Source organism: Papilio polytes, unplaced genomic scaffold, assembly GCF_000836215.1.
Source record: "Papilio polytes unplaced genomic scaffold, Ppol_1.0 DF823934.1, whole genome shotgun sequence".
In the NCBI taxonomy this organism is placed as follows: domain Eukaryota; kingdom Metazoa; phylum Arthropoda; class Insecta; order Lepidoptera; family Papilionidae; genus Papilio; species Papilio polytes.
Window position 1 is genome coordinate 448,482 of NW_013525270.1, and position 21,093 is coordinate 469,574.

Consider the following 21,093-nt stretch of genomic DNA (forward strand, 5'->3'; position numbering starts at 1 on the left):
TCCACCGCCGTCACCAGCCCGTCCGGCTGCACGTGGAAACCTGCAAACATGTACATTCTATATCTGCTACCAATATTAAAACTAAGAGAAAACACTATTTCAATACATGAATACTATTATGCTTTTTCATTTTTTTCAATTACTTAGAAATGTTTCATTAATTATTAAGGGTAAGTAATGTTGTATAATTATGTAAGAAAAAGTGATTTAACTAATAAATTTCTGAGTATTTTTTGCTCTGAAATTTATGAGTTTAAACAATCAATATGGAGTATGTTTGGGGTACAAAATAAGTTTATCAACAATAAAAAAGTGTAGTTTGTATGGAAAAATCAGCCGTTTGCCTATGTAAAAAATGTACAGTTTATCTATATAAAAGTACAGTATGTGTATATTTATTAGTTTTAGAAGGGCATACCTAGTTGCGCAGCCTGGCCTCGCTCGAGGGTGATCTCGTGCAGATGGTGCGCGTGCGGCGGCGCGACGCTGGCCAGGCGGCGCAGCAGCGCGTCGGGCGCGCCGCGCACTCGCACGCTCTCGCCGCGGTGGTAGTACACGCGGCTCCACCCCCCGCTCACCACCCAACCTGATTTTAATTATTTATTCATTTAAGAAATGGAAAACTTACAGCCTAAACTAATCTAAGTAGATATAAACTAGATGACTGAAAGCCAATAAAAAGTTTTTGCTTATAGCAGAGACAAACAACAGGCAATGCTGCTGGGTACTACATAGTTATTTACAATATAAAATAGCATAAAATAGGTACAAAATAACTAAATACAATATAAATATAACAGGTACAAAGTATTAAAAATATCAGTAACAGTTCATTTTTTAATAAAAATGTCAAGAGCTAAGCGCCTTCTTGCCGTCAACACACTCGTTGTGAATGGATCGAGATCGTGCTGCTTACAGATGTTAAAGTTATTAGTTACACTCTAATTAGATGGCTTAACTCACATATCGTCCGTCATCTATCAACTAGTTCTTTTTTAATAATTCCTTAAGAAATTATATACAATTTAGTTAATATTTATCTATTTTTCTGATTAAGTTATCACTGTTTGTCTTTAAGAGCCATTTACAGCTTCACCGAGCATGAGGTACTCAAATAGCGCTTAACCTAACCAACAATCTAACCTCATCTCTGTTTGCGTCGTGTCGTCATTCATTAGAATCGCTCCCCAACCCTTAATCATTATGCATAGGGTATTTCTCTTTCTATGACAAATTCTATGTATTCAGAGATTACATTATAACATTTCAACATGTTCTACGATTTTTTAAATAAAAATTTTGCTAAACATTCAAACAATCCAGATATTTAGAATCGAATGATGTTCGAACGAAACAAACGAGTGAAACAGATATATAAAGATGCATTAAGAAAAAGCGAGACAAACATACCGAGCAGTGTGTTCGTCGGTAGTACCAACACGATCTGTCGCGAGCTATCCTCTATGAGCACTATGCTGTCCGCAGACACGCCCATGATGCAGTCCAGCAGGTTGCCTCCCGCGCCCTCGTCTTGTACTTGAACCTAATACACAAGATACGTTTTATTTTCCAACTTATTTTAATACTAGCTTTAGCCCGCGAATCTCTTTGCGAAAAATAAATATAAAATAAGTAGCATATGTGTTCTTCAAGCTGCAGATCAATAAATGTAGATTATACTACTTCAATTTATTTTTTTTTGGTTTAAATGAACTAAATATCATAATTCGTTTTGCTAATACTTAGTAACATCCATATAAAACTTTTAGAGCATTTAAAATATTAGGATGATTTAAAAAAAAAAGTATTAAGATATAATGATATTTAACTTACATGAAAGCACAATGCCCCTCTCACTAGAACATCGTTAGTGCAATTATCAAGACGCGGTATAACTGTACTGCTGTTTGAATTGTTGCCACTTTTCATTAACAGTGAAGAAAAAATTGCTGAAATATTAAAGATACATATTTAGTCAGAACAAACAAAATTTTTATAAGTGTTAACACCTATAAGAAAGTTAAAATAGTTTGATGGATTAAAATAATTGTTTTAAAATGATACATACAGAATTTCTGTCCAGTTTCAACAGTAGTTGCGGTAACATAGTTCTTAGCTAAATCTTTCAGGTACTCTTGACGTGTGCGCGTCGCCATCGTACTAAACTTAGGAGACTGTATAGCTGCATTCTCACCATTTATCACCTGAAAAACAAGCACTTTCACTAGTTCTTTTAACTTTTTATAAACTGCGTTTTGCCCAAGATTCCGTCTACGGTATTAACAAAAAAATAATATAGTAAGTAGTCTATGTATTGTACCACACTATCCTCTACATCTATGTAAAATTTCATTGCGATCCATTCAGTCATTTAGGCTACAAACTCTAACAAACATTCATCAAACTAAACTTTGTATTTATAATATAAGTAAGAAGTAAGATATAATTAATGGCTGTTGTGGATTGTTGAATTTAGCTTACCTTACTTAATAATAACTCGGTAAAAGCATCACCCTTAGGGTAAACAGCACCATCTTTGATCGGGGGTCCAAATAAAGGCACTTCCTTCGCTCGGCTCACAGCTATACTGTAATGTGTATTTTCTGTACATGGATCAATAACTCTTACAACTACAAAAACATGTTGGAACTGAGATCGTATATTCCTCGGTGTAAATGGTGCAGCTCCTGGTTCTTGGAAGACTATTGTTACTATATCATTGCCAATGTGTCGTTTTCTCAACAATTGTTGTCTATTATTAGGCGTGTACGGTAGCATTGTTGATACGTGAAACATAATTTCACAGCCTTGGTATGTTGTGTACACAGAGTACAAGCCTGTTGAATCCGTCCTATTGTCCAATCCAGCCTTGTATTTATCAAAGTCTTTTAATCTGACAGTCTGTCCTAACATTTGTAGGAATTCTACAAACGCAGGACCTGCTTCTTGGTTGTTATACATTTCTTCTTCTGTGGATTGTCCGCTCTTGCAATACATTACTCCTACTTTGTAATGTCTTGTCACACATTGTTCGTCCAAACGTAATAATTGTTCTTCAGCACCACTATTTGTAATACCCAGTCTGAAATAATGTATAATAATAATGCAAACATGTATTTTAAAGTTATAAAACATTGTAAAAAACATAAATTATAAAACAGGAGTGGATTCAGATATGGCCGCTGATAGAGATGTATGGTAGCTGCACATACTGTGCCGACCCTAATAAGGGATAAGGGCAAGTTGATAATGATATCTTTTAAAGCTATAAAACATTGTACAAAGTGCTAAGCAACATCTTTTAAGACTTAACTTAATTAGTTACACAGTAGATCATATTATTTGCTAAATCTTAGAGGTTGTGGAGAAATCAATCAGAATGAAATCACAATCAATTACAGGTGACGTAAATTGTTAATATGGTAATAATAATTTTAGATAACTTATGATTAAGTGATCAGTTGAAGAAGACATATCACATTAATTTGATTATTGTTTACATATGTATTTAACTACTTATCTACAGTTTATCTGCAATACAGAAATAAAGCTTATTGAGAATATGATGTATTATGTATGTGTCATTGCTAATAAAAGAAACCAATTTTTTAAATTTTTACCCATCTCTCTGTTCACAAATCTAATATTGATGGTGGTTTTGTAGACCATACACTTATGTTAGAAAAGGACATAAATGTTATATTTAATTTAAATAAAGTTCTCTATTTTCATTATATCCTACCTTAAGCAGTTAAGTTGTATTTCTGGAGCTATATATTCCAAGACATCTTTGGTATTGTAGGTGGCACTATTATTGCTTGGTTTGACTGTGGGTAAAGCATCTTCTAGCACAGAGCCTCGTATCGTGAGTAATTCCGATGTGCGTACAATAACACGATAGTGCCAAGCCAACTGGGATGCAGGGGCTAACGCATCTCCACCGCCACGACGTAACTCAACCCGTTCCTTCTTTATGGATATAGCTACAGGTCCTAGATTTTCTTCCATTCCGAACCAATTTTGGTGTGCTGCAATTTTTTTAATAAAACATTGAATTAAATTCAGATATAACATTTGATAACTGCATAGAAGGATAACTTACGCTGTGTGTAAAAGTAGTTCCTATAATATAAAGCTCCCAGATCTTGACTTTCCACAGGCAATGGTGCTAGAGACCTTGCAAATGGACAGCCTTGCCGCCAATGTGTGTGTCCAGGCGGAAACTCTAATACAGAGAAGCCATAAGCAGCCCGTGGCCGATGCCATCCTCCGTATTGACCTGGTATCGCTCCACGGGCAGTTCGTGAGCACAGGGATATACAGCGCTCTTCTTCACCTGAATGACAGAGAATAGGATGATTTCTATAATAACAAGCTTATTGATTGTATCATAATTGGATTCTGATAGGTATTCTTTTATATTTTAATTAGTTCATATTTTTACACAATAACATAACATTTAATCCATTGAATTAAATATGTTTTGAATAATGTGCTGTAATTATGTAATTGTTTCAGTATTATAAAGGACATAATATATACAGTGTATTGAGAAGCAAAATTTACAGTTAGGAGCACAGAAGTGGTTGACAGGAACCAGTTTCTATGAGTCATTGATAAAGAATGTACTGAATAAGACTATGTCTATGCAACTAAAGTGTTGCTAAGTAATAAAAAACTGAAACTTTTTTGTAGTGAGTTCATACTTCAGCACACAGACTTACCTCCCAATTCATTTCTAAAAAAGGGACAACTTTCTAAGAGTTCATTAGATCTTCCATCTCCAGTATCCGGTACAGCATCCTCGCCTGGAGGAAGCCCGCGCGTCGCCAAAAGTGATGCTGCTGATGCACCTGTAGTTGTGTTACGACGTCTACTCAACAGTGCTCCACGTATTTCTGCTGCATAACTTAAATTAGCCATCAAAGATTGACAATCATAATGGGCAAATTGTTTCCTCTTTACTTCCTCTGGGACAGTCGATGGAAGAGCACCGTCATCAAGTGGTTGACGTAGCACGGGCGCAGCTCCACCCCATAACTTATTCAGCTTAAGGCGTGGCTTAGGACTGACACTGGATCTGGGAGGTGGTCCATCGGCATGATCACTTGCCAAGACTTCAGCCAGTCGATCCGTTCGACCTAATCCCGGTTGTTTATCTGAAGTAGATACGCCGCTGTAATTGTGCACCATTGCTGGTAGTCTATCACTGGTACCACCTATTACGTCAATAGATCCATGACTCCCATATTCCCGTCGTAAACCATTTCCCGATGGATGCTCAGTGTATATCAAGTCAAGACTTGAATTGCTGCGGTACATAACATCTCTGACTTCTTTCCGTCTGAGGTGATCTGGAGCGTACATGGCATAATTTTGACATGTACTTACTTTTTGCATTCACTTTTCTCTTCATAAATTCATTCACGGTCGTTATACCTGCATACGTAAATATATCTTCTTCATAATTACTATAAACCACGAAGTCTCATTATAAGGCACTATGTGAAAGAATGTAGCAAGAAACTTTAAGTAATAACAACTCATACATTATAACAATAATCCTTCGTAAATCTCGCAGTTATGTAAATGTTAGTCATAACATTGATTTGCACTAAAGTACTTATAATTTTTGTCAAATTAAAATAAATTCGTAAGTAAAGAACAAAATATTCATTGCAATTTTTTTTCAACTGACTGCTAGTGTTGTCAATAAGAAAATTAGTAAAAATACAGGTTGTATAAATTTGTGTTGCCAGATAACAACAACTTCAAGTTTCTTTACTTATGGGTTTTAAACAAAATAATGACAAATTATAAGGACCTTGCTGCGTGATACATTAAGGATCTGGATACCATAATTCCATAGAAATATATTGCGATCGCATTAGGGAATAATATAATAAAAAGGAATTTATGTTCTACGAACTTTAATATCATTTTTTACTAATAGATTCAACTGACAAAGCTTTAGTAACTTCGGCATCCAAGAACTTTGCTTCTTCGGGTCCAATAAGCTGGGCGCGGAGACAATCCACAGCGAATTTAACTATTTTCCTTAGAGCATTAATTGGAGCCCTAACGCCGCATTCTGTAAATAACAAGTTCCGTATTAAATTATCAAAGCTCTAAATGATTTTGTTTTTATAGGTCTGCAAAAACAGCAACCGCTTGCTCAGTGTCCGTTTGTATGGACTGACAATCATTTCTAAACAATATTTGTCTGACATCCAATATTCATGTGTTGAATAATATTGTATTATAATATACTGATTTAACGAACCCCTTATGTCTTCTATAACGTCTTCGGGCTGAATGCGGTCAATAGACTCTGCAGTAAGTCTGTGATCGCCTTCTATGAGTGAATTGACCAACAATGTCATGGTCGTTTGAGTAGCTGCAAATGCACAGTTATTATAAATAGTCATAAAAACTTTGTAGCGCGCTTAAATATGATAATCCTAGCTTTCGCCCGCAACTCCGTCCTCGTGGAATTAAAAAAGTGAGTTGCCTATATGTTCTTCGAGGCTATTTTCTACATTTATGCTAAATTTCATCGAGATCTTTTCAACAGTTTAGGCCTTTAGGCTCAAACAACTCTAATAAACATCCATCCATCCATCTAAACTTTCGCATTTATAATATAACAATAACTTTGTCATTATAAGAACGAAAAAGTAACCTAATTCCTCTATATCGGTGGTGTGGATCAGCGCTGCTATTGCCGGCCCGAGCCGTTTGTGAAGTGATTGGTCTTTATCCGATACTTCTCTTAAAGCATCTTCTAATGATTTCATTACTTGCAATTCCTTGGGTTCTGCTCCTTCCATCTCTGCAATCTAAAGAAACATGCAAAATTATTTTCAATATAAAAACATGAACAGTATAATGCACGATATAAATATCATTGGAAATTAAATGAAACGTCGGCTTCTAGGGCAAAATACAACTTACATGTTCCTTGATGAGGCGGTCTGCCAGCGCGGCGAGGGTGTCGAAAGCTCGCGTCTGTTTCTTGTAAAGACTCGGATCGCCGCCGTGTTTCAGTAGCCATTTGCGAACGAGCGAGTCGATCACTTCGAAGCGAGATTTTGTTCTAAAATAATAAATCCTAATAATTTTCTACTTATTACCCGTTGTTGTATTTGTAGCTGTTCCCTTGCGACTTTGTCTGCATGAAATTATAAGAACTTCATTTTACTGTTTACATTTGTAAAACTTTCAATCGCAAATGTCAAAATTCAAATACCGTTACCATGGTAACCTTGCTTCTTTACTGCTATTGGCTTAAAGTTGTTGTCCCTTTCCAACATGTTTTTTTTTTCAGATTATTTACTTCCTAAATTGAATAGCGTGAAAACGTATAGCTAAAAGCGTGTTTTAAGTGTAGGAATTTTTATTAAAATAATAGATATTCAAAAATGTGCTGTGATTGGGGACATCCTATATAACTAAGAAGTGCGTATAAACGCTTAAATATATTAGTATAGAGATATTTTTGAGACTACCCAGCTAAAACTTCAGGCAGTTGGTCTGTGAGATCTTTGAGCAGTTCTTCCGCGTCGTCTCGTGTGACGCGCATGGCGTCCAGGCAGTCGAACAGCAGCGACATCACGTTCACCTCCTGCACCACCTGCGTCTGCGAACCTATCGGTGTACTAGACACAAACATAAATAAATTAAGAATTGTTATATACCGTTTGTAGATTATTAACTAATAAGCTTTTGCTCGCGATTCCGTCAACCTGGAATTAAATAAAAACAAAAGTGCCTATGTGTTCTTCCAGACTATCCTATACATCTATACCAAATTTCATCGAAATCCGTTCAGCGAATTTTGACAGTGGTAGTGCTTGCTTTAACATCTTAGCACTGCAGGGCCGGCACGCCCCCAGTAATACCACGACCACACAGAAGACAGGCGTGAAATGAAAGCAATTCCGTGTTTCGTCTGATGAGTGTGGTGCCGGAGGCCTAATTTAAGTCACTTTTTCTTTACCACCCTTTTCTTATAAGGAGAGGATGGGAAAGGGAAATGGAATTGACGGAGGAGGAGATGCATAGGAAGGGGAAATATCCTCTTTATGTGCGTCTCCTCCTCTGTCGGATAAGGATAGGCAACGCATCTACAATTGCGGATGTCTATAGGCAGCGGTCGCTTCGCCATTTTGGCGGATTCACGTGGCCACTTGCTCGTTTGCCACCTTATGTTATATATAAAAAAAAAGAAAAAAGCTGCTTAGGTTACAAACTCTAACAAACATCCATCTACTAAACTTTCGCATTTATAATATTAACTAGTATCAATATGATTTGAAACTAGTTTGTTGACAAACCGTAACGATTAGAAGTGTTATTAAACAAACAAGTTGTAATAACTTGTCATTACATTGGAAAATATTTCTTCTTGGTGTGTCTGGTTGTTCGTTTTATTGGACTAAGACATAGTTCCGATTGTTCAGCTTCGAGGGGCGGCGGTCTCCGCAACACGTCCAATTTCCCAGAGAATGGCTTTGTTCTAAGACCTTTTATCTCTTCTTTCAGAGCCTATAATAAAAGCAAAATCTCTAGCAAGGCACTTAAAGTAACACAGGATAAATCAGCTCAATATTAATACCGCTATTTGGTGCAGTTGCTGCGACCTCACTATTCGTAGACGGACCACGTCTCGTTGGTATTGCTCCGGTTCATAACTCCCAACCATTATATTTGGATCTTTACACGGCTGAAAATAATGATGATTTAATACATTTAGTTTATGGCGTAATGGTAATAAAAAGGGCAAGATCTTTGTGCGATTGTTGATATTAAACAAATATTTTCCGGTTACAATGATAAAAGAACCTTCTGAGGCAAGATGTCCGCTTGTAGAGCTGAAGCTAGGCGTAGACGCTCAGAGTAATGATCCAATTCTTTCAAATATTTCTTCTCCAATTCTCCAAGGCGTTCCTGCGTCATATTTTTTAAAATTCCAATTTAAGTAAATAATAAACCAATATGGAAGGCAAACATATACATCTAATTAAACAGTTGACAAAAAATCACGGAGGAAAAAAATACATGAACACATTAGTAAGTATTTAAGTTATGAATCTGTGTTTACTAACTTTGCTATGCTGAATGGATAAGCCCTTTTATCGGCTATGTGCCTATTACTTTGTAGTAAGAAGCGCTGATATTCTGCAAAAACCTTTTGTGGCAGTACGTCAGTTGCAGCATTAATAAATAGAAAGTGATAGTCGTACTTATGAGTGAAATGGAAAATATAAAAAATAGAAAAATCGATAATTCGAGCCCTACGAATAAGAAAAAAGATTGCAGAATTTGATAAGGTAACAAAACAAAAATGAGCATAATTGCATTAAAAACTGTATAACACGTCTAATTTATATGCGAAAATAACGCAAATAAATGAATAAGAAACTAACTTTCGTCCGCGACTCCGTCCGCGCGTAATAAAAAATTAAAAAGCTTATGTCTCCTTCCAGACTAACCTCTATATTACATCTACATCTGTTCAGCCGTTTAGGCTACAAAATCTAACATCGATATGGATAAATAAACTTTCGCATTTATAATATTAGTAAGATAACAATATTAAAAAATAGTCAATTTATTTGGAAAGGGAGAAAAATATATGTCGTTTGTAAAATGTTGCGAAGTGTGACTAACGTGCCACTGGCGGATCTGCATTTGCATCTGCGGCATGGTGCCGACGGCGGAGGTGAACTTGTGGCGGCGCGCCATCTGGCGCAGCAGGTCGTCCAGCGTGCGGTCGACGCGGCGCGGCTTGCCGAGCTTGCGCGTCAGCACGTCGCGCATCTTCGCGCGCAGCTCGCTCGCCTGCTCCTCCATCGCTCGCAGGTCAATGTTCATACGGAACAGATGTGTGCGGTTTATCCTGATGTGCCAACAATTTTAATTCTAGCTTTCACCCGCGACTCCGTCCGCGTGCAATTGAAAAAAACAAAAGTGATAAGTCTGTGTTCTTCCAAACTATCCTTTACGTCTATGCCAAATTTCATCGAAATCCGTTCAACCGTTTAGACTACAAACTCTAACATACATCCATCCATCCATCTATCTAAACTATAGCATTTATAATCATACAAATATAAATGTGACAGATTAGATGGATGGATGGATCTTTGTTAAAGTATGTAGCCTAAACGGCTAAACGGATTTCGAAGAACTTTGGTATAGATGTAGAGGATAGTCTGGAAGAACACGTAGGTAGAAGTTGCGGGTGAAAGCTAGTATTAGTATGATTTAGTTGTCGCGTTAGCTTACTTATGTCTCTTCCTCTGCAGCTTGATCTCGTCGCGCAGCTCGAGCACGCGCTGGCGCAGCTTGTGCAGCAGGCGCTCGGGGAACACCACCGTGTTGGAGAGCCCCTGCGGGCCCGTGCAGCCGCGCAGCGCCGACGCGCGCAGCTGGTCGTAGCGCAGCACCACCACTTGCTCCACTTCGTTCATGCAGTTCTGTTTCTCCATCTATAAAATAAAAATGAAAACACTTTATTAATCAAACCAGTTGCACAATAATCATTAGTTTTCTGCTTCCTTAGCTAGGTGGGGACCTATAATACAGGAGACTGAGATCTTGGAGTGAAAGAGTTTTTATGCTTGTTTCATTTTGATATTATTAAGAGGTTTTCTGGTTGTTCGTAATATAGTTTTAACAGCCATTAAAATCTATATAAACACTGTTTTAAAAAATATTAAAGTAATTATCTTTTTAACTCGTTTAGTAACAATAAGATTGTATCGTATGACAGATAAATCTCCAGGCGAATCAGTGGCACTGAACGCAACGTAAATGTTGTCTCTTTTGTACCCTTAACTATATGAGTAGTAGACTATGAGGCTAGCTAATGCAGATAGATTATTAATTTCTAACTAAATACTAATAACTATTGTATTTCTAACAAAACACTAACCATAAATTCTCTGAGGTCGTTCTTCCTCTTGTCCAGTTGTATGGTCAACGTGCGTTTCACTTTGTTGTGAGCCTCGATGTCTTTGCGCAGTAGCTCTACCAGACGGTCTTTTTCTATCATTTCCTGCTCATGTCGGTGCCTGAAAGTTTCAGAAATATTTAATATTTTTTTAACTGTAACTCGTATTTGTAGACTGGTTTTTATGAAGATTGTAAAAGTGACATTGATGGTCATTAACCTGGTGTTACGTAAGTCATATGTCTTATCATAGATCTCCTGCTCGCAGCCCTCAGGGCAGACGTTGGGGTCCAGTCGTATGGGCCCGATGTCGCGACTGTCCAAACTCGCGTCGTCTTCTTCCTCACTCGACGAAGACTCGGATTCCGATTCCGAAGATTCTAAAGTATTTGTACACTTGACATGTTATACATTTTAAATACGAGGACTGTAAACTGATTTTAAATCTGTACTATAAAGTAAAATTCGTAATAATTAAATGTCACCATCATCATCTCTATCCCGAGGAGGCCGGTACTTCTTCTTAAAGATCCTTCGTAAGAAGTCAGCAAACTTGTTGTCGTGTACCAGCCGCTTGAACTGCGACTGTATTTCTTGGCAGGCGGCGTCCAGCATTTCCTTCTCCGTGTAATGCTCATCGATACGATGCTCGCAGTCCTCGACCTGCTCCTGAACTCCTCGAATCTGTTTGACGATTAATTGCTTAGTATTAAACGAAAGCAATATCCCAACTAATTTTTCTAAACATACTGGCCAGTTAGGAATAAGCAGATGGCGTGTAAGATTGTTTTTTTTCTTTACTCTATTCTTTTTTTAAATGAGAGGGATGATGACAATATCGTTGTCTAGTATATTATCTGTGGTCTTAACTCACCTGCATCAGTTTGACGTAGACGCGCTCAGCCAGTCGGTCTTCGTGCGCTTCGAAACGGTTCAAAACATTCATTTCACGATGCAATTGATACAAATGCAGCTCCAGAAGTTGATTCTTTTCCTAAAAACAAACATTGGTCAATGTACATGGAGTAAAAGATTGACATCATCGATATGCTGGGACCCCGAAAGATTTCATAACAAAAAACGAATTAAAAACGGCTCAACTCACGTATAATCTTCTAGTGACAGCACCGACTTTTGAGCTGTTTTTAATTTTATTTTGATAAAGTTCAAAATCTTGGACTACTTTAGTAACATCAACAATTATTTTAAACATACTTGTACTCGTATGCGCTCTCTTTGGAGTTCTCTTAAACGGGAATCAAACTGCTGTATTGAAACTGCGGCGTCCGCCAGCAACAAGTCTTGTTCGTAAAGGTGTCTACAAAAACATAAAATGCATTAAAACAGTCAGATCATTAAATCTGGAATTCTAGTAGAGTCCTTGTGATAATACCGTTTGACACGTCTTTCTCTAATTTCTATTTCTGTAGCAGACGTCTCTTGATCTTGTTTTGATTTTAAAAGCTCCCACGAAGCAGCCAACGGTCGCGTTACTGGAATATGAATTTTAATGAAAATGAGTTTGAATTCCTGTTCTAATTCTTTGTCAAATTCCTTACATCTCTGTTAATGCGCTTTAAAAATAAACGGTTTTTTATGGCATGTAAGTACTTTGAAAACGAGGAAATGGTCAGTGTTAAATATTATAGGAAACCTGTTATGGGCACGAATCTCGCAACACGTGAAGGACGCGAGCGCGGCTGCGACGGTGCTAATGACTTCCTTCTGTCCTGTTGAATCTTCTTCGTCATTGCCATATGATGTTTTACCGTTACTTCTGGCTTAATCTGAAAAAATCATGAATACTTTTAGATATAAAACTTTTGGCACACTATGATAAATATATCTCTCGCCAAGTCAGATCTAACCTCTAAATTTTTCTCCGGGAATTCCAGGGCTTCATCGATGGCCGGCACCTGCGGTGGGTGCTTCACCATGCTGTGTGGTATCTCCAAGCGGATCTCTCCCAGTCTGTCCCCAATCGACTTCATGCGATCCACCAGCCGCAGCTTGTGCTGACGCAACTCGAGAACCTTTTCATTGAACTCGTGTTTGTTGTCGTGGATCTAATCAATAAAAAAAATAATTTATACATTAAAACATAAAACTATTATACATTGCTATTATATAAGGGCCTGTGGTTACTTAAATAGCTTTTATTTCTCGAGAAGCTTAAATTTGAGGTTCTGTTTCTTGCGATAAACTTTTTTATCATAGGATCTATTTAGATTTAATGAGCGACCGCCATCGCCATAACTATTATTATTCCCGCATCTAAAATCAAACCTCTTTTCTAGTCGTGCATATCCTTAGTTGCGTGTTGTGTCCCGGTGGTGCGACATAATCCGGTTGCGTCTTCAGCAATCTGTTGCCAATAGTCGCCTCCGCTTCTTTGAGAGCTTCAGCCGCGCCCGGCGGCATCGCATTCGGGTCTGGTTTACGAGCTGAATGCTCATGCCACTAAAATAGTTAGTTCGAGCTAAAATGTCTAATCTATTGAATTTGCGATCACACCATAGAAAAGATGCAATTTGATAGTATTCCGAAATCCAAAATTTAATATGTTAACTCATATAAAGTGTCATGGAATAAATGCTCCTATGTAATACCTCAATAAACTGTAGATGATGACGGTTCAAACGCTGATAGTAATTTCTAATAGCTTTTTTCAATGGATGCGGCGCACGAGGCGGTAGTCCCAGTAAGAAGGAAGCCACTCGCGGTGGACCCCACGAGGCTTTCTTTGAAATAACCCGACGTGCGATGGAGTCCGCCCGTCTGTATTACCAAAAACAAATTATAAGAAACAAAATCCGTTTTTGGACAAAAATTATGTATAAAACGTGGACCAGTCATGCAAAAACAAATCAACATACAAAATTATTAAGAGCCTTAGCAACAAGATAACGGTTAAAATGATAACAACATAATGCTGAAACATGTTATAATCACATAAAGAACACTTTGCTGAGACAGATCAGCGTGAAAGTTGAAAAGAAAATGCCGCTGTGAAAAGAGAAAACACGCAGTAAAAATTGCAAAGAAAGATACACAAAGAGAATAGCATATTTTTATGAAGATTAAAATGAAAACGATAACGTCCATATTCTGTGCGATGTGCGCAAACTTGTGCAACAAACAATTCATTCAATTTCTTGAAAGTGTTGTGCCCAAACATTTTTAGTTGCCAACATTCTGTTTGAAACAGCTCCATGCCACCTCTACTTACTTCAATTCTATATCCGATAATGCCAATAAATTAAGATTCCTAAGGTTAGCATGTAAAAGAAGTATGATTAATTATGTTTTAGAAGAAATCATTTAATGCTGCACGTTTTGCTTACCTTCCCCGTAAAGCGGCTTCAGCCATTTTCTGATGCACTTCATCAAACTGTTCATAGAATGCTTTAGAAAGATTTTTCTGTCGCAGAGGTCTCAACATTATATTTGGATCCCTGTTCATAATTTAAATGCGTATTATCTAGTTCAATATTGTTGCTCAAATTTGTGAAATTTTAAGAGCTAAATCTTTACAAATTAGTAATGAAAATTACCTGATGGCTTTAAGTGTAAAGGGAAATACATCAAGCTGTATTATATTTCGTGTGTACATTTTCTGATAGCCCAAGTCGGAAGCCTCCAACTGATGTGCGAGTTTCCTCTTTGTTAGAGCCTTGGCTTCGTCTAGCTCCTTCTCTTGTTCTATAAGTGGTCGAGGGTCCAGCGTCACATCGATTTGTTGAGAATATGGTAGTGCCTTATTCCTAGAAAACGGGTATTTTTATTCACATATGCTCTTGTTGCATTTAGATACCATGAAAAGTTTATAATGTGAAGTAATAATGCAATTAATTTTTAAATATTTTTTTAACTAACGCTTTGATAAGTTTGTTATATTCAACAGTAAGTTCTGCGAGATGATCACGAACTAGCTTCTTGTGAGCATTGGCTATCGCCATTTTCTTATCGTACTCTTCCTTCTGTTTCAGTTGTTCGTGAGACATCAGTTCCCCATCTATGGTACTCGGTTCTTTCATCTTTGGTACTTTCTGTTGCAAAAAATTATTCAATATTTAGTTTTTTATATTAAAAAGTTAGTCTTGCGTTTCTTTTGGCCTAAACAGAACAAGACACTTTGAAGTTCAATAAAAAAACAAGAAATAATTAATAACTTACTGGCAGATCTATTGGTTTTAATTTCACTTTAGGTATCAACGGCTCCGGGAAGTTGATGGTGTAGGAAAAAATATTTCCATCTTTTCCACATGTAAACAGCCGCCTGGAATTGATAAGAGTAATTTTTAAGAACGAAAGTAACTTAAATCTATCTAAAAATAAAACTAGATACTAAATTACCTTCCATCTGCACTAATCTCGATGCAAGTTATAGCTCCCGTGTAAAAATCATGCATGGGTAGATAATAGTAGTCATTAAAATCAATGCGTGGTGTTGGTTGAGTCTGGAAATATAAATTTCTATGAATGCTTTTTCCTTATTTCAATAGTTCCACATACAAGAATCTAACCTCTTCTTTAGCCAGTCGTCTGCCTTTGAGTTTGCGCAGCAGTTTTTGCTGAGCCATTTTCCAGGTCAAGTAGTGGTAATCCTCATTATCTTCATCTTCCACAGGCATTCTCACCACTCGGATGTAACCCGTATTTGTGCCTAACATTAAATATGCACCATCGCATCTGGAAATAGGTGTATGGTAACTACCACCATTTACAATAACAATTTACGACTACTATGAATATTTTACGTTAAAAGATTTTTATTAAAAATATATAAATTTAAAACATCTAAAAGTTGAGTATACTGTATTTAGAGAATAACGTACATGAACTTCAAAGTGGTAATATCTTCAGTCCACGCTTCAGGTATAGGACCGTACTTAAATATTTTGCTAAGCCCCGGTCGTACGAGCAGCAAGGCGCCGGTGTCCTGCTGCACTGTCCACACTCCCTCCTCGCAGTACGCCGCCCACGTCAGTGTTGTACCAGCTATCGCTTCATCTTCGACTAACATTAAAATCAATAAAGACTGTATTCCAGAAATTAGTAAATTGATATTCAAATACGCAATAAATACCGAATGTCAAGATATCCAAGCAAATTTTTGATTCATAACTTTATGACTTTGAAATGAATGACAAAGATGCACGAAAATGTTTAAAAATCGGTTGCTATTAAAAAGATTAAGTCTCACTTAGTTGAATTTCTCCTATCCATTCTTCTTCTTCGTCATCCTTCTCCTTTTCAGCTTCCTCTTTAGCTTTTAATGCTTCCTCGTCAATACTGGCTAGGTCCTCTTCTTGTGGGAAAGGGCGATGACGCATGCTAGTACACATAAAAATAATTGAAGTAAAAAATTAGGTTTCCATAAAAAATAAATTACTACAACGAAATACATGACTATTTAATTAATCTTTACTTACAAATGTTTCTTAATTTGAGTTTGTTTAGAAGATACAAATTCCAATTTGAATGTTGTTATCTCAGAATACTTTTGAACTTTGGCGTCAGGTAACACTACTTCCATTAAAAAACCAACTGGCCCACACAAAAGTAATACTCTCTCCTAAAAACAAGAACAACATCATCTTTAGATACAAAAAAAATAAATAAGTGTATAATAAAAAAAATATGTTGGTTAGTACATACCTCTTCTGGTTTCCAAGTCATATATGATACCGTACTAGGGGTGATTATAAATCCTAATCTGTTCAGAGTGAAGGGTGTACCAGCTTTCAATTCATACATAAATATTGTACTGTCCTCTCCACTTGTGACTAGCAACGTGTTTTGGTTATTGATTGTTATTTGCGTTAAAGATTTCGAATGGGGCTTGAGCAACTATAATGAAATACTTAACGGTTGGTATTGAAAAGAAATCCAACTTATGGAATTATACTCATACAAAAAATATCTGCGTTTATATGACGACAAAGTTATCATCAACAAACAACTGGCTATAATATCGACAGTGGCCACACGAAACGACTTATTAGATCTAATATATCATAGATCAATAATAACAATATTTGTTCGAAGTAATGTATTGTTAATTAAATACTTGTTAAATTTACCGAAATCAGATCCAGTGCATCAGGATTTACGGAATCCTCACTATGTATGGTGAGAGCGGAATGGATCCGCACATCGATGAGGGCGGTGGCTGTTTGCATTATATCTGGATGTATCAATAGAGTTCGCATCACGCCGTCTGAGAATCCTATTAGAATTATTCTCCCACTTGGATCAACCTGGATAAAATAATACAATGTGGAAATCCTGTCGCATAATTTATAGCATCTATTAGGTAGGAATTGTGTAAGTCGTTACATGAATTCATTGCGATAGCGAAATAAAACTGAATCTAGTGCATTAGTGTTAGTCATGCGGTCAGCTGATCAGTGCCAGATCGCTAGAATAGTAGTTCGCAACTTCGCCTGCGTGAAATTAAATAACATAGGCTATGTTACTCACTGATTACATAACTTTTTAATGGTGAAAGAAATACTTGAAATCGGTCCAGTAATTTTTGAGTTATTACAATACATACAAAAATACAAATCTTTGCTCTTTACATTAGTATAGGTTAGTAAAAAATTAAATAAAATCGATGCAAGAATTGACAGTTTATAAGATAATTTCATGTTAACTCACCTCGTGCGGCGGGTACAGCATACAAGTGACAGCGCAGGGGAACTGATACCTGGCCAACAGCAGCTGCGTGTCCGTGCTGTAAGCCTGCAGCGCGCCGTCGCAGCCCACCGTCAGCAGGATAGGATGCAAGCGGAGCACCACCATCGCGATCACTTCCCCAGAGTGGTACGTCGATATTTTGTTATGATTACACTCTATTTTATCGATCTCAATGTCCACCGTCCATATACCACCATTACCATCCTGTGGGAATTAGTTAATCTGTAGATTTAAGTTGGAAACATTTGGTGGGGTTTTGTAAAAAATGCAAATACAATGCGGTTAATACCTGTGCATACCAATACATATCCTTCTGATGTTTGAGACACATGATCTGACATCCCGGTACCTGAAAACATAATAAAGAGTATCGAATGATTTGTTTATTGTACTCATAATAAAATGGCAGCCTTTTTATTTGTTACGTGCTAATAACTTGTTTTAATTCATATGATTTGCGAGAGTCAAAACTGAACGAACATTATCGAGATCTCGAAGAACTACCTTAAGTTATAAGTACAATCTAAGTTTATTCTTACACATGTTTCAGCAACAGGATTGAGCTCAACATAAGGGTCGTCTTCCGGAGGGTCGGCTTGCTCCACCGTGTCCCAGTACCAGGCGCGGACGCAACCGTCCCGCGAGATAGTCGTCACCTCGTCGCCCGCTGGACTTAGCATGAATTGAATCTGTATAAATTTACAAGATAGACAACATTGAAACATTTATATCGATCAGTTCACAATTATCGTGTGTTAACACTTACAACAGGCGCTTTATGGCAAGTCTTCCTACCACGTTGTGTTACTTCTAACTTAACGAGTCCAGCTTCCCAAACTAGAATGTTACCCCATTCGCATCCGGACAACACCTAAAAGTAAATTAAATTGTTTTTGGTTCATATTTCAGCTTAATTATTACTAGGAGGATTGACGCATCGCAATTGTGACCTAAGGACAATGAATTTAAAATTGTATTTGCCGATATTTACATAGGTTTTCTATTATATCTCGGATTACGATTGTCATAAATAGATTTTTATTACATAAATAAATAGTATTGGAAAACATTACCTTTTCATCTGGCATAGGATATACGCCTAGGACGTCGCAAATTTCAGTCTTACCAAATCTCCCGAGGTCTCCCTTTAGTTTGAGTCCCGTAAATGTTTCTGCCATTTTCCAAAATTTAATATGTGCAGCCCCTAATAAAAAAACAAACCTCGAGTTTCTTATTTTAAAAGTTTTATTTCAATACATTTGACATCATTGAACTTACCAGCCGTAGTTAATTGTCCTGGGCAATATTTTGAAAACATCGCGGCATTAACATCGAAAGAGAAAGCACTAGTTCTCAAGAGAATTTTATGTTTCTTCCAGTTCCATATGGTCAAATTGTAATCAGGTTCTTTGCCTACTGACGCAAGAAGCTCTCCATCTGGACTGTAATTGTATTATTTTTTTAATGAATTATAAATGGAAGTCCCTAATGTTACTGATAAGATACTCTGGGTTTAACTGTTTTAAATTTAGGCGTTGGTGAATTTCATAATTTATCACTATCGTAATCTTTTTAAAAGCTTTCTCCTCCGTAGATTTAGGGTAGGCAACGCATCTGCAATTGCGGATGTCTATGGACTGAGGTCGCTTCGTCATTTTGGCGGCTTTAGGTGGCCGCTTACTCGTATGCCACCTTATTGTATAAAAATAAAGATTGATTTTCCATCATTATCTATTTGTAATCTGCATTCTATTTTACTTCCATAAAAATGACTAACTACCAAATAAAATTTACTAAATACCTAAAGTCCATAATAGAGTAAGCATTAGCCGTTCCATCTCGTAACACGGCGTCTATATCCATCTGAGGCCAGGTGTAGAGTAGTATTAAAGGGTCGCGGTCACCCTCTCTGCCTTCTGCTATTGCTATACGGTAGTTCGGATCTACTCTGTAAGACTGATAACATCGTGTATAAGAATATTAACTCATAAGAAACGAATAAATAAAACTTTCATCTAGTGCTAGTCCAAAGGATAGTTGTAAATCATAATTTTCACGGAAAGATATGGAAGAAGTTTTACCGTAATATTGCCAACAGAGCCCCCTGTAGTGCTTCTACGAAACCAAGTTTGTTTAGTTTTCACATCCATGAAAGTTATAATACTGCCAGCCGACCAGCAAATTACTGTCTCATCGCATGCACATAAATTGAAGTACTTGAGACAGTTATATCCAAAAGAATATCTTTATTTATGTTAAGGAAAAACTTGTTTATGTACATAACCGCGAGTCCTATACAAAAAGAAATAGCTCGAAGTCAGGTTCACGCGGCAAGCGCTCTGTGAATAGACATCAAAAGGATACTCAAACTCTAAGAAATCTAAAGGAATTGTCGAATCCAAGCTATTGATAGCGCCTGATAGAAAATCATCAGGATCATATTCTGTTAAAACTGATTCTTCTGGTTCTTGTTCCTCTTCTACCACTTCTTCTTCATGATGTTCTATCTCTCCTTCTCCTAATTGCTCTATTGGAAAAAACCTTTAGACAACTTTAGCCGTGTGAAACATTTACTCATTGAGTTTGATGAACTGAGTTCGAAAGATGTAAAAGTTTTGAAGGTAATCATTTTTCGTACTGTTATTTTAATGCATTTACGCTTACCTTCGCCTAGTTGACCAGGTTCTTCGTCTGCCATTATAAATCAGATAAAATACAGTAAAACTATCAACTTTCCCAATTACCAATAACAATAATCGATTTTTATCAAAAATTGCAATTATTTTGTTGCTTAGCAACTTAATTATATTTTCTGTACTTAATGTTGGTAAGGCTATTTTAAGTCCCTCGAGAACAAAGAGTTTAAGCCTTTTTTTCAACTGTCTCTAAAAATGTGTAATTAGATTACAAATTAGGAAACATTCGATTAAATAAAATATTTGTTGATTGTGGATAACCCATTTAAAAACTTGAAGAAAATAATAACATTGATTTGAATATTTCGTATAGTTTTCCAAACTTTTTATTTTTAAACTTTGTAACTTTGACATTGACGGTTTAACGTTGTTTACTCTTTGAATTTGTTATGACTTTTCGTTTGAGTTTCGAGGAACAAAATATTTAAAAATCTCCTTTATTTTTGTCCATTAGCCGTAAAACTACATATAGAAAAGAATGATTCTTTTAAATAGATGAAAGTGGTAATAAAATAGTTTATATGAGTAATTATAGAAAAGAGACATGTTTACTATTTTATCAGGTGATAAAAGATCACTGGTGCTGTGATAATAACAAATGTCAACATATATGACGAACTTTATCTTTAGCATCTACTCCATATGCTTTGTTTTTATATCAGTCACCATAAATATATTATATATTTCATAAAAACATAGTATTAACATTTGACGTGCGTTATCTTTTTGAAAGCT

At 36.6% G+C, this 21,093-nt stretch overlaps 2 protein-coding genes across 2 annotated transcripts in view; both read right to left on the reverse strand.

Moving 5' to 3' along the window:
- Window positions 1–5,688, reverse strand: part of LOC106101956 (signal-induced proliferation-associated 1-like protein 2) — a 13,317-nt gene extending 7,629 nt beyond the window's left edge. Inside the window, exons 1-9 of the mRNA XM_013281347.1 lie at window positions 4,725–5,688; window positions 4,103–4,336; window positions 3,743–4,028; window positions 2,482–3,082; window positions 2,069–2,204; window positions 1,834–1,949; window positions 1,411–1,543; window positions 419–586; window positions 6–40 (exon numbers count right to left, since the gene is read on the reverse strand). Coding sequence (XP_013136801.1) covers window positions 6–40; window positions 419–586; window positions 1,411–1,543; window positions 1,834–1,949; window positions 2,069–2,204; window positions 2,482–3,082; window positions 3,743–4,028; window positions 4,103–4,336; window positions 4,725–5,400 — 2,385 coding nt within the window. The 5' untranslated portion in view covers window positions 5,401–5,688. The remainder of the gene's footprint in view (window positions 1–5; window positions 41–418; window positions 587–1,410; window positions 1,544–1,833; window positions 1,950–2,068; window positions 2,205–2,481; window positions 3,083–3,742; window positions 4,029–4,102; window positions 4,337–4,724) is intronic.
- Window positions 5,689–5,919: 231 nt separating this feature from the next.
- LOC106102052 (cilia- and flagella-associated protein 44) lies at window positions 5,920–20,470 on the reverse strand. Its single transcript, XM_013281458.1, has 41 exons — window positions 20,327–20,470; window positions 20,027–20,189; window positions 19,744–19,906; window positions 19,464–19,618; window positions 18,941–19,104; window positions 18,736–18,866; window positions 18,429–18,533; window positions 18,202–18,351; window positions 17,952–18,011; window positions 17,624–17,866; window positions 17,044–17,220; window positions 16,619–16,810; window positions 16,393–16,535; window positions 16,164–16,294; window positions 15,796–15,976; window positions 15,484–15,649; window positions 15,314–15,417; window positions 15,134–15,236; window positions 14,834–15,006; window positions 14,512–14,721; window positions 14,302–14,412; window positions 13,567–13,735; window positions 13,244–13,417; window positions 12,826–13,023; window positions 12,612–12,744; window positions 12,351–12,450; window positions 12,173–12,275; window positions 11,832–11,951; window positions 11,443–11,641; window positions 11,178–11,337; window positions 10,940–11,078; window positions 10,291–10,493; window positions 9,673–9,901; window positions 8,845–8,949; window positions 8,618–8,725; window positions 8,390–8,547; window positions 7,509–7,658; window positions 6,955–7,096; window positions 6,683–6,839; window positions 6,284–6,397; window positions 5,920–6,091 (listed from the first exon to the last, which is right to left on the reverse strand). Exons 1-41 carry the CDS (start codon window positions 20,358–20,360, stop codon window positions 5,937–5,939), a joined length of 6,075 nt encoding a protein of 2,024 aa, XP_013136912.1. The 5' UTR covers window positions 20,361–20,470; the 3' UTR covers window positions 5,920–5,936.
- Window positions 20,471–21,093: the final 623 nt, after the last annotated feature.